The sequence below is a fragment of the Motacilla alba genome, chromosome 4A (genome assembly GCF_015832195.1).
Source record: "Motacilla alba alba isolate MOTALB_02 chromosome 4A, Motacilla_alba_V1.0_pri, whole genome shotgun sequence".
Classification (NCBI taxonomy): domain Eukaryota; kingdom Metazoa; phylum Chordata; class Aves; order Passeriformes; family Motacillidae; genus Motacilla; species Motacilla alba.
The window spans coordinates 12363906-12377834 of NC_052045.1; the positions used below are offsets into that span (position 1 = coordinate 12363906).

At 43.6% G+C, this 13929-nt stretch overlaps 1 protein-coding gene across 6 annotated transcripts in view; it reads right to left on the reverse strand.

The window, feature by feature from the left end:
• Positions 1–1081: 1081 nt before the first annotated feature.
• GPR50 (G protein-coupled receptor 50) overlaps positions 1082–13929 on the reverse strand; it is a 44673-nt gene continuing 31825 nt past the window's right edge. For 2 of the 6 annotated variants that reach the window (XM_038122702.1, XM_038122703.1), the window contains exon 2: positions 1086–5609. In XM_038122702.1, coding sequence (XP_037978630.1) covers positions 4741–5609 — 869 coding nt within the window. In that variant the 3' untranslated portion in view covers positions 1086–4740. Of the gene's footprint in view, positions 5610–11667; positions 11712–12328; positions 12390–13929 lie in introns of those variants that run through there. The other 4 variants (XM_038122700.1, XM_038122705.1, XM_038122704.1 and 1 more) reach the window with 4 other exon arrangements.

Here is a 13929-nt window from a genome sequence, read left to right on the forward strand (position 1 = left end):
TGGCAGCTCTGCACAGAGAGACATTTTGAGATTTGCCACTATCATAACTACTGCTTTCAATCTTCTACAGTGTGTCACATCACCAAGCATTGCAGGCTTCACTGTAGAAGCAGCAGGTGAAGTCCAGTGCCTGTTGGAAAAGATTAGGGAAAAAAGTAACAATACTACTTGGGGATGTAATTGAATGAATAGTCCTTGTTCATTCAACATGTCTGCTCCATGGCTTTTCAGCAATTCTTTGGTTTAACAGATGTTCTTTGTTTTACTGGATAATCTCAGCCTCTATTGCCTTAACACCATGGCTATATGTGACATCTGGTTAGGAAACAGGAGCTCAAGTTGCAGTTACAATTGGACCCCTCCATATTCCTTGCTTCACAGCCAGCACAGAGACTCCCCCAGAACAGCTCCAGTCAAGTCAGCACGGGAATATAATCAGTGCAACCTGTGGACAGAACCCATTGGCTGAAGAACTGAATGAATACAGCAAAACCTGCCCCGAAACAGAGGTGGGGAAAAGAGCACGAAAAGAACATCTTGGATACAGCATCCTCACAAAGCTCCGTGATGGAAACCAAGCGTGTGTCAGCCCCCACTGTGCCCCCAGCCCAGGGTGACCCTCTCTGTCCCATCCCTTCCCTACAACCCAACACCACCTTGTGCCCTGACTTGCAACCACCCTGGCTCGCACACCCTCCTGTTCAGCTGTGCTGTCCTTCCCAGAAAGAGCAAGAGAACAGATATGACAAACTCTGCTTCCACAGCACCCCCTGGACAGACACATGGATCGGCACGGATAGGGACAAGAAAGGCAAAGGACACTGAAGGGGCACACAGTGAGAAGATCAATGGCTGTATGGACAAAGTTTCTGCCCTGATGAGGAAGGCCGGAGTTCCTCAGGCAGCTGCCTCACAAGCAAGTGGAAGAAAACATGTGGATCCAAGGAGATGTCTCAGATGGCCTGGGTCATTCACATCCAGGTCCAAGCTGGGCTGCTGAGATATGCGTGAACTCAAGCATGTTTGTCAATTCAATCTGCTTTCTGGGACTCAACAAAACTCAAGCTGATGTTCCAAATATTTATTAAAAAGTAACTGCTAGTGGAGGAAAAAAAAAACCCAGTAAGTAGTCCAATGGCAAATTTATTATATTTTTAACAGGTAAAGGGAATTAATCTACTTTATGAACAAAAATGGCAATAGGAAAGTATACTGAAGGATTCTCAATTAAACATTAAAATGGAAACAGCATATGCAATACACATTTATATATAAATATATTGGTTACATTCTTCTTAAATTGATGAAACAACATTCATTAGCAACATCCAAAAATATTTCTTTGTGGCAAGAGATTCATCTTTCTTCACAGCAATACTGCCTCTCCACAAGTTTCCACTACAACAATTTTAGAGCTTGGGACTAGAATAGGTATTTGACACACCATATCAAACCCAGAGCAAGTGATTTGAAACTAGTTTGTATGAGATCTCAATGAGACTTAAGGCCAGATATGCAACAGGTGGAACTGGCAAAATGTGATTAAAATTGTAGGATCTCACTGAAATCTCAAATTTGGACTACAGCTAGATTCCCATAGGGAAACTGTGACACTGCTCAGAATTCTCAGCTAAAACACACTTCCCTTTTTCTGTAAACAAATGCTAACAAAAATAAACTCTCTGTACCCTGTTAACCATTTCCTAACATAAAAAGAAGGAGCTGCTCAGGTAGTTTAATAAGTCAATATAAAATTCCATCCTATCCTAAGCGCTGCCTCTCTCAAAGTGCTAACAAACAGCACAGTGTTTCCTGTTTGAGGCTACATTCCCTGCTTTCCACGGTTCATATCGCAAACCTTAGCTCCAGCAGGATTTAGCTCAAGCCTCCAACCATGGTGGCTGAATCAGCCCAGCCCTGGCACCTCCCTGGGACACCTAGAGCCCTGCTGAACAGGTCGTGCCAGGGCTGTGCACCCTGTGCTGCCAGAGCCACCCCCAGCCTGCGGGGTCTGCGCTGCAGGGAGCTGCTCAGACCCACCCCAGCACAGAAGGTACTTTGCCTGTCCCCTGCAGAGATCTGGGCAGCAGCCGGGCTCAGACCCTGTGGCAGAAGACGAGCAGATCATTTTGCATAGTTTGGTTGAGTGGTGACTCTGTGAGTCCTGGGGGGACACCCTATTGTGCTCCTGCTGCTCCCATTCCTGCCAGGTGGAGAAGGGACTCTCATAGCTTGCCTGTTCAGGACCTCTTTGGACTTGGTTTGGTTCAAATACTTGCTGGCTGTTAACTTTGGAGCCTGAATAAGAAATAGTGCAAATACAAGCTTAAAGAATAAAATAATAATTAAAAACCCCCCAACATTACCTCCACTGAACATTCCATTAAAAAGACAAGAATCCCTAAGATGAAACCCCAGCTTTGGAGTATTTGAGATATTTGGCAAACTTGCACAAGATTCTTCACAATTGTCTTAAAGCAGTATTATTTCACTTGGCACTAGATGCTTCAAATTATTTGCTAATGTGATTCTAACTTACACTGTTGTGGCTAATTGCAAATGACTTTGAAGACTAGTCATGGAACACGGGACATCTCCCAGGCGTGATGGGACAAACACTCCCTGCAGTTATGTGCCCTCAGTGTTTTTCTTATCCGAGTTTAACTCAAAATGATTTTGCTTGCATGGAATGGTGTGAATTCATCCAGGGTGGTTTTTCTGGAAGGCGAACAGACAACAGTTATTTCTGAGGGTCAAAATACCTTTATTTGGCCATGCTGAGACAGATTAAGAGGCCAAAACAGAACTGAGTTTGATTCCTATTATGGGAGGCTGGCTGCAGTGCATTTTAAAACAACATTCATCTGAAGTGGCTGAGATGTTCAAGTTTGAAACTTCCTAAGTGCCAGGGCACCCTATAAAGGCAGGCCCCCCTGTTACTACAGTGACCTTCACCACATGGCAGCAGCAGCAGAAGAGACACTCAGTCCTCATGGAGGCAACGCAGCACGCAAAGTTCTTTGGCCCACTTCAGAAAGAGCCTTAATTTCTCTCAATTCCTCTTCCCCAAAAAAAAATCAGCAGAAGGGACATTCAGCAGCAAGTTGGTTTCAGAGAGCAGTACATGAATGACTTACTATTGTCACTAAGGATTAGGCACACTGCCTGCTCAGGCTTTGGGGAAATCCTACATACCTCCATCTCCAGGCACCTAGAAGTCTGGTCTCGGTCTTTCAGGGCTCAGTGCTGGGAACTAGTCCTGCCTTGACTAGAACCAAAGAGAGAAGACTGCAGTCCTTGACCAGGGGCATGGCTGCCTGCTGTCCTTGTTAGACCCCCAGGGCTAAGACCTGCCCCTCTCCCTGCTGTGCCCCTCAGCACACCGGCAGGGGGGCTAACCTGAAGGTGGAGCTGCACCAGGGGAATCTTAACTGTTCATTTTATGGGAATTTTTCAAAGCAGGATCCACATTTAAAGCCATAAAGAGATGAATTCACAATCAAGCTAAGGAAACGAAGTCATATCTACAGACAGATGCCATCACACACACACACCCCCCTTTCATACTCCATTAAAGAAACAGCCTTATCTTTGCCCATGTGCTTATGTCTAATGCGATACTGGCCTCCCCAGAACTTCATGACATTGTTTCCAATGACACAGATAGCACAGTCCAGGCTTGATGAGAAGTGATGCATAATTATGCTTAAGTAGCTTTCGTCTCCCCTCTCCGTGAGTTAATTACAGTTCTGTACGTGAATAAAACGGAGAAAAAATCTCCGCTTTTTCTCCCATCAGCAAATTCATGTTCTGTGATGGGCAAAAGAAGGGATTTTTGTAAAAACACTGCCTTCCCCTTCTGCCTTTGTCTGCACGTGTAAATGTTACTGAAACTTAAAAGTCGCAATCTGCGTTACACAGATGGGACTCTGCTATGTTCATCTTTTTTATTGTGATGTTCATGTAGCAGTGACTTTTGAAAGATGTTTGGAATGACTGCTGGCCATGACAGGATACTGCCTAAATTAGAATCAGGCTCCAAGTATCTTTCTGCAATTAGATTTTATCATATGTCATATACTTACTCATGGCCTGGGAGGGAGAGTGCAAGGGTACTTAATGTCTGTCGATACTCAATTAAAATGAGTGCATCAGACACACACTGGTCTGGCTTCTGCCTGCCTCACATCTAGTCCAGGCTAGCTCCTAAACCTTAAGAGAAAAGAAAAAGGAAAACGCACACCATGCCCATACATACACCTGCTGGCTAATACGGTTACCTATCTATAATGTAAAAAGCCATGCAGTTTACACTTTGTTTGATACAGTTCAGGTTAAGTTAATGCTAGAAAAATAGAATTCAGAGGGAGGGGAAAAGGTTTGTGTGTAATAAATAGCAATTTTGCTGTCTCTTGAAGGTTGCATTTCAAGCATAACTGCATTTCTCCATGCACTCTGAACGCTTCCCTTTTCGGGTATTGGCATGCTTGTGGCAAAAGCAACCAAACCGATTAATTAGGCACACAGTGAAAGATGACATATAAAAAAAAAAAGATCAGTCATTTCTGTTCTGAAAATCCTTATTCAAAGCCTTGATGTCACAGCGATAAGCTAAGCATGAAAGTTTGCAGACTCCTTCCTTGCATGAGGGCAACACTAGCTGTGCAATGCACACAGCTAGAAAGGCTCTTATATATTATATATACAACTGTAATCCAGAATAAATAGTACTGTCCTGACTCATAGGTGTATTTCAGCGTGGTTGTTGTTGGTTGTTATGGCTGGAGAATGCTTGCTTTTCATCCCTTCTGTCCCGCCCTTGGACACATCAATGAACAGCAGCCTGGGAGTCCACAGTGTCAGCAATATCCTTTTGTATTCCTTCCGAAAATTCTGGTTAAGAAGCCCATATATCACAGCATTGAGGCAGCTGTTAAAATAGGCCATAAAATAGCTCAGGACAAAAAGCCATTCTGGAATGTGTGGCTGCACTTTTGAAGGATTAATTGAAACAGCAAGGCCAATAAAGTTTAATGGTCCCCAGCACACAGCAAAAAGGACAAAAACCACAAACATAGTCAAGAAGTTTCGGATGTCAGCTGCCCTGAGTTTCTGCTTGCAGTCTTGTCTCACCCGGTGTTTGACTTGAATCACCAAAATCCAGATCCGTAGGTAGCAAAACGTCACAACGGAGAGCGGGACGATGAAGTGAACCACCACCACTGTGATGGTGTACGACGTGCTCACTGTCTGGGCAAAGGTGCAGGAGTAAATCCGGGGGTCATACTGCAAGGAGCCAACAAAGAAGTTTGGCACAATTGCCACCACCGTGAGTATCCAGGTCAGGCAGAGATAGCAGCAGGTGTTCTTCAGGTTGAAGAGCTTATCGTACCGAAGGCTGTGGCAGATGTAGCAGTAGCGGTTGATTGCGATCGCCGTGATGTTGAAAATGGACCCGATGACACTTAAGCCCATCAGGAACCCACTTATCTGGCAGTGCAGGTTTCCCATGGTCCATCCATTGTGGAAGATGGCACTTAAGATCAGAGGGTACGGATAAACTGCAACCACGAGGTCTGCAACAGACAAGCTGACCACAAAGATATTGCCTACAAAAAAGAAGAGACCATGAAAGGTTAGTGTAGGTCCAGATGGACAACTTGCAACTCAAAACTCCTCTTTAGGCCTAAGTCCTCTGATGGGCTTCACTCTACTCTCCACTTGGAATTTGAAACCCTAGAAAATAAGACTTTGCTCTACTAGTGACAGCAAGGGAGAGTAACTAGGCATGATTGACTTGCATGTTCCTTCTTAGGAACAGTCTACACTAGAAGTGTTACCTGTAACTTGGCTACAGCTGGGAGTCAGGTACCTGTGGTCCTCTAAGTAGTGTAAGAGAGAAGGATTTTGTTCTCCTTGTTAACCAGCCAGCTTGACTCTCTCTGACCATCATGGGCCAAAGGAGTATGGTAGGCAGGTTATGTTTTCAGTGGTTTATTCATTGCACTGACAGCAGTTGCACAGAAAAAGTCTGTTTTGTTCTTTTGCATGTAAGCAGGTACGCATTCACCAGAATTTCTGCACTGTTCATGCTAACGATTGTGTGCTCTTCAAGGAACCGTGTGCAGGCAGCCTTGATGTGCTTATCTTATTTGGTATATTTTCCTGTCTTTTTAATGTTAAAGTTGTCCAGCTCAATATGGAAGGTCAGTCACTTCTTCACTGTCTGGTCCTGGGCAGAGAATGTGATTAATAAGCTGCAGTCAGCCATCTCTGCAGAGTATGTACAGCAGCTTGTTCATTTAGGCTCTACAACAGAGAGTTGAGAGTCTCTGCAAGTATAAAATAATTTAATTCCTTATTGAATTGAAAATGCTGTATTGTGTGGGACAACACCTGACAGCTCCACTGTGAGGAGCAGCTCCCAATGGCCCGGGTGACCAGTGACTTTCTAGCAGCTCCCAATGGCCCGGGTGACCAGTGACTTTCTAACAGCACCTGCTGCTCATTTCATGAGTCTGGTATATTTTCAGGGAGGCAAAAAGCCTTTCTGTTCAGTTTGCCAGTTAGCATAGAGGATTGTAGCAAGAAAAGGACCCCAAGGTCTCGTGGGAACTCATGTAACTACAGGACTAGCTATAATGTTGAAAAGAACATCTGTCAATACTCATTTTGATGACCATTTTGACAGAGAGTGTCATTTCAGCAGGAGCTCAACACTTCAGTTAGAGCACAGCACACTAGAAGAAGCAGTTGGTTTTCCTAACTCCGCAACTTTCAGGTATATTTGCAGCAGTGGGAAGGAAAATATTACTAGACAGCAGATATATATACACATAGAGAGAATATATAGAGAATACACTTGTATGTAACACATTTGAGGTGTGAAGACCAGTGCCCCTGTGTGATACAGGCAACATCCCATTCAACTGATCACACCTACACCTCCTCTTAGAACCCTCATATCCCACTGTCTAGTGGAGTAGATATATATTTTAAAAATTACTAAAAAGAGGTATTTTTGTGTGGTATCTCTGAAAGGAGTCTCTTACATCTCAATTCAACCAGGTAACAGGCTTTAGCATTTGGAAAAAAACATGCAAGGGCTGTTGGAAAGCATGGCTGCATTGCCATTGCAGTTGGGTCATGGCTATGTTTGTGCCAACAAAAACTATCAGGACAAGTCAACAGCTCATATCAGGCCACTTCATGCTGACCGGAAAGCAGTCCAGACTGGAGAACAGCCCCCGGCAGTGTGCAGCTGAGGCAGCTGACACAGACTGTCATTTCAAAATAAGTATTAGCAGAGGTCATGTGAAGTGCTAAAATCTTTTTAGAGAGAAATTTTACATACACAGTTTACCACAGCACACAGCTTCTGCGTCTGCTGGGCCTCAGTGCTGCTTTCTTGCTGATTTAATAACTTACTGAGAGCCTTTTAAAATGCAGTTACAGAACCTGGTCCCCCATATAATTAATTCCATTTATGCCCATTTTCAAGGGCAGAACCAACTGTGGCCAAGCTTAGTGAGGCTGCAGGCACCCCAGAGAGGGAATGCTGTTCTGCAGCAAAACTTTTATTCACCCGATCAAAAACATGCACTTCAACAAAAAGAAAATGTGCCCCCAGCACCAGAATTTCCTTTCGGAAACCTTTTCTTAAACAATTTTCAAGAGAGTGAAACAGAGACAGAGAGGTATCAGCAATCCAATCTGGGAGATGTCCAGAGGATACTGGAGACAGACTCCACTAACTGGACCACAGCTCTCCCTCTTCAACAGACCTGTCCAACTTGGATGCACATTTATACAAGCAGCTAGCAAGCAAGTCTCTGCCTTTGCTTGGCACGAAAGAGACACATTCAATGTCCAGTTCTGAACCAGGCAGAGCAGAACAAAGCTGAATATTCCCTACTTAAAACGCCACATCCATGGATTTAACCCAAAGCTTAGAGAAATCATAGAGAAAATTACTAGTCTTTCTTCACAGCCAGCTGCTGGAAGAAATAAACCGTTTCTGTTGGTCTTTCTTAACCAACTTGAATATTTGAAAGGAAGTAAAAATATAAGAAAAAAAATCTATAGAAATAATATTCACAGGATGAATAGTAGTTTGGATTCAATTCAAGAGCACAGTATTGTATGTATTATTTTGACACAACTTCATTGCAGGGAGAAAATGAGATGGTTTTATCAAGAAAAGAATCATCTCCTCCTCCACTCAGGGAGCAAACCTGCCCTCCTCTGCTCTGTACCTTCAATGGTGCAGTCTCACCTCTCCTACCCACCAGACCTATGGCCCAGGCAGGGTGCTGGGTGCCTGGAAATACAGCCAGAAGGGTTCACTCAGTACTATTTCACAGAACAAGCCCATCTCCTAGTTTATGTGGGAATGTGCTCAACTTCATCCTTTTCTTCTGGTGAGATGAAGGGGCAAGTCAGACCCATAAAATAGACACTTTGCAGGTCAGTCCTGGAAATCAGTGCATTTTTAATGGCTGAATACTGAAAAGAGGGGGTACATTGCATGCCACCAAAGCAGAACATGCCCTTCAAAGTATGGGAACTGGCTATTGGCTAATTATTAAAATAGGAGTAATCTGAGTTAAACATTGCTTTAGCCTTGCAGTCCCTGATTTCCTATGAGACCACTGTGTGCTGAGCCCTGCACCAACAACTTGTGTCCTTCCCTCTGTAGGATGAGGATGGACGCCCCTTCTCAAAGACACTGCAGAATGGGAAGCCATCTAATATGTGGCTTTTAGAAAAGGTAAAGAGCAGTCTCCTGCCAATGATCTTCATTACTGCTTTTTTTTTACATTTTCCCACTACAAAACAAAGGAGTCTGGCCCATAAATAATAGCAGAAGGGTTTTATCTCCAATTTAAATTTATCTGCTTCTGCAACAATATTTTCAGATGTATCTTTTTCTCTTTGTTGGCATGTGACTATATTTCCTTATTAGCTTTCACATTTTCCATCCCTTTTTTAATTTCTACTTAGTATAAACGAGTGCCTCATGTTCCACTGTGCTCCATCCCCCAGTTACAGAGTCATACATGAAGAGGCAGGAATGGTGGAGAAAGGCAAGTGTAACACTTGTTATACAGACTTCTCCACATTTTCAGAGAAATTATAAATTATTTTACATTACAGAAGTCCAACACAAAGCTACATATTATAGAGGTACAACACACTGTGGATTACACTGTTCACAGTGTAATCCACAATTGTTTAGGGAAAAAAAAACAACCAAGCAACTTGAAGCCCAGCTGCAGAGCAGATTATAGGCATGTGCAAGTAAAGCAAAAGGGAATTTATCCCAGAACATCGCGTGCCCTAGCACTTCTTTGAGTTCCCCCTCTGCTCCCATAAACCTATTTCTGCCCACTCCAGCAGTCTGCTCCTGTACTCCAGCAGTTCCCTGGCCCTACCTCTCATTCTGCCTGGATTATCCAACAACACAGGTTATCTGAGGACATATTGTCAAGCCCTGGTTCTAGGAAATGTGGAAATACCTCAATGAATTCTGCAAATCAATAAACCACATACGTAAAAGTCTGTACTGGCAGGCTGCCCCAACAGCACCTGACTTTCATCCAAACAGGTATCGTTCTACAGAGATTAACTGAGCATCACTGTACAAACACCAGGGTCACTGGCACTGCCTGCCTCAAGAGGCTATTGGAAATCCCCTGGTGCCCAAGCTCCTGTTGCACAGATCCAGCCTCTCCCTATTTTTCCCACACAGCAGCTGTAGGCTGTCCTTTACAGGCTGTGGTTTTACATATCCTGAACCGAGAACCAGAGTTAAAAGCTGAGGGGGGGAGAACGACATAAAATATTTTTCTGAAAGTTTTCATTTTTGGTACATCTCAAGATGTCCAAACACCCAAACCTCTTGTTCCTTTGTTATTCATATGAACTTCTTTTACATTCCTTGCTGAAGTATTACAGAATTACAAAACTCTTTCCTTCAGGTGAACAAGACAGAGATGCTCAATGCAACCTGAAGTTAGCACTGTTACCTGTCCATCCAATGCTGAAACTGAACTGTCCTGAGGGACAGGATTTGCACCAAAGCAGAAACACAGTTGTGTGGATTAACTTCTGCTCACCTGGAACAGTCTAACTCCAAGTAAGCCTGCTGTCCAGGCTGCTGCTCCCCCCCAACTCTGTTCAGGGATTTGAGTTGCTCCCAAATAGAAAGTGCCCAGCACAGCATTTTGGGGCAAACAAAACCACACACAACAGCTTCAAAGGCAGCAAGAGAGAAGCTGACCCATGAGCACAATGGATGAGTGCCATGGGGCTCACTGCATGACTAGTCACCTTGCTGTTCCAACCTCTTCCCAGCAGTGAGATCAGACCCTGGTGTCTGTCCAGCTTCTGCCAGATTAACTGACAGCTGTAGAAAAGCAGGTCTAAAAACCTATATTGATAAAAATGTGCTAAGATGCACAAAACCAGAATTACAGAATCACAGAATGAACTAGGTTGGAAAAGACGTTTAAGATCCTCTATTCCAACCTATGACCTAATACCTCCTGGTGTTAGGAGGCACTGAGTGCCACGTCCAGTCTTTTTTTAAACACCTCCAGGGACAGTGACTCCACCACCTCCTTGAGCACACAATTCCAGCACGCAATCACTCTTTCAGTGAAGAATTTCTTTCTAACATCCAACCTAAACTTCTCCTGACACAGCTTAAGGCTGTGTCCTCTCATTCTGTCAGTTGCTGCCTGGAAGAAGAGACCAAACCCACCTGACTACAGCCACCTTTCAGGAAGTTGTAGAGAGTGATAAGGTCACCTCCGAGTCTCCTTTTCTCCAGGCTGAGCACCCCCAGCTCCCTCAGTTTTTCCTCACAGGGTTTGTGTTCCAAGCCCCTCACCAGCCTTGTTGCCCTCCTCTGGATGCGCTCGAGCGTCCCAAGGTCCTTCTCAAACTGAGGGGCCAGAACTGGACACAGCACTCAGGGTGCAGCCTCACCAGTGCCGAGCACAGGGGAGAATGACCTCCCTGCTCCTGCTGGCCACACTCTTCCTGATACCAGCCAGGATGTCACTGGCCTTGTTGGCCACCTGGGCACACTGCTGGCTCATGTTCAATCAGTTGTCCAGTACCCCCAGGTCCCTTTTTACCTGGGCCCTGTCCAGCCACTCTGTCCCCAGCCTGTAGCACTGCAGGGGGTTGTTGCAGCCAAAGTGCAGGATTCGGCACTTGGACTTGTTAAACTTCATGTTTGGACTTGGCCCATCCATCCAGCCTGTCCAGGTCCCTTTGCAGAGCCCTCCTACCCTCCAGCAGATCGACACATGCTCCCAGCTTGGTGTAATCTACAAATTTACAGATGGTGGACTCAATCCCCTCATCCAGATCATCAATGAAGATATTAAACAAAATGCTGAAAGTTTATTGATGCAACTGGTATGTCTGCAGTGACTTCTTACTACTATAATTATACTATAAACTACAGCTTATAATGAAGAGAATCTTAAATTTTATGTTTGTTCATTCAGGTTTCATGAAAAAATCAACAGACTCAGGTCTTCTAGATAAATGAGACTTAAGACATACATCAGCCTCAGAGACATATATATAATGAGGTTCAGTAAACAATTTAACAGGCCATGACTGTAAAGCAAGCCTCTGATGACCACTTACCATAATCTAATACTCTCTGTTTAACCTTCCAAAGCTTATGCTCACTGCAAAACAGAAACAAAATGTACTGTTTGCTTCAAGCAAAAAAATAAAGTCATAAAAATCTTTATTCAGCATGCAACAAGACTCTTTATTAGCTGTGATAGCCTATTTTTCCTGTTTGTTTTTACCTGCCACTTGCTGTGTGATTGCTTGTATGTCTCTAACATCCAGCCTGCAGATGTAAAGTGCGTGCTCGGCTCTGCTAAGTGGCAGTTCATAGGAAATGCTTTCAGATCAATTTTCTTCTTTTTATGGCATAAAGATACCATTGAGCATGTGCAATCATACTGATCATCTACTGCTGTAATTAAGTGGATGACCATGCTGTGGTGTTGGGAGATGCTGAGCCTGCAGCCCTCACTCTGACAAACATTTCTTACATCACAAACTCTAAAGGGTCATTCCTGGGTAGACAATAGTTACCCCGTCAAAGCGCATTAAGAACAATCCTTCTGTAGGGGAGTGTGACCCATTGCACTGATCCTTTCAAGCTCCTGGCTTCCAGGGCAGTGTGAACACCACACACAATGACACAGGAGGAATCCCAGACTGTTGTCATCTATTTCCACCATTCTGATAAGCACTGATGTACCCACATGACAGCCCAGTGTATACTTACCCATTCTGACAACTGAAAATGTTTGACAGGGGAGCACAAGTGAAAATCAGCAAAATTCTCACTGAGATCCAGGTAAAAAGAAAAAAAAAACCAGAAAAAAAAAGGAAAATATTTGTTGTTCAATTCATTAATCCATGAATTTTAATTGAGGATTTTATTTGTGTATTTAGGGAGTATGTTCAAAGAGAGGAATAAACAAAAGAAAGGAAAAGGCATTCAATTAATTATCTGTTATCATTACTCCATTAGCATTCAGATGGGGATAAAGTGTGGTTTCCTGCAGTTAAACAGACAGCGCAGTTGGGTTGTCAGCTGCTCTCAAATCCTGACTGTGCTGCATAAAACGATATACAGGATAATAACAAAAAGGGCAGGAGGTATTGCCAACCCACAGCATTCTTAGGATATAAGATTGAACAATGTGGAAATATCCAATTTAAGGACATTATGAAAGTCCTAAAAAATGCATTAAACTCCAGAATAATTTAACTCCTGAAAACAGTCCTTTGAGATCTCTCAGCACAACCACAAAGCCAGAAAACAGCAGTATGCTATGGGCTACCAACTATTATCTGGTTTGCTGGCATCATTCCCTATGGGAAAACTGTAGGCACTTAGAGCTGCTCCCTGCCTTGTGCCAGCCCTGCAGATGCACAGAGCAAGGCCAAGGCAGTCCACAAAGCAAATTCTCCTCCTCCTCCTCCTCTGCCTTGCTGTGACTAGGCACTTTGGCATAGCTTTGGCATCACTGACTCCATGAGCCCTCTCATCAGTACATCACTACAGCTGGGAAAGCCGCCCTTCCCTCTGGACCTCTGAGAAAGGCTTGTGGGAGGAGGAGAAAAACCTCAGAGTATTTACTGGAGAAAGGACCAGCACTGTAGGGCTTCAATTACATTTGTTATGCACCGTATATTATCTTGGCTGATGGCTAAAGAATTGCAAACATTGCCAGGTGAAGGACTGGATTTACCGGATTTTAGACTTTTAAGTCATGACTTTCTAATTGTCTTGCTGCCAAAACCGTACTTGAGCCATGCCTTCAGCCACTCTAAGTGAATGCAGAAAAGGGCAATAGTTGGCAGTGTTCACACCCCAGAGATTAATAAGTTTCATTTGGCTAAGATCAGCCAGATTCACAGCCTTAGCTGAGCTCAGAAATCTGTGGAAATGAGGTAGAAATTAGAGAGCAGCCCTGTTAGCATGATTTCATATCTTTCCTTATATCACTTACCATTACACTGGAAGCAATGTAAAGGGGAGGATTTTTCTCTTGCTGTTACACAAATGGTAGCTGGACATTCACTCTCAAATTAATAAAAATAATTTAATTATGTCTTCTCCTGAACACTTAAAAAGTGGTCAGCCATCTTTCAGTACCAATGCAGAGCAATGGTTCCCTATCTTCAGAATTTCAAATACTTTATTAAGAAAAAGAAGTTTTTACACCATCCTAGGGAAACAGTATTTGGCAAGTTTCCAAATGTTATTACCCATTAATCCTCACACATCCTGCTCACCTTAGGCACTCCTTCCTGAAAAGGTGATCTGAATATAATATAAAGAAAGGAAAAATGATATAAAGTTGACATTTTACCTAC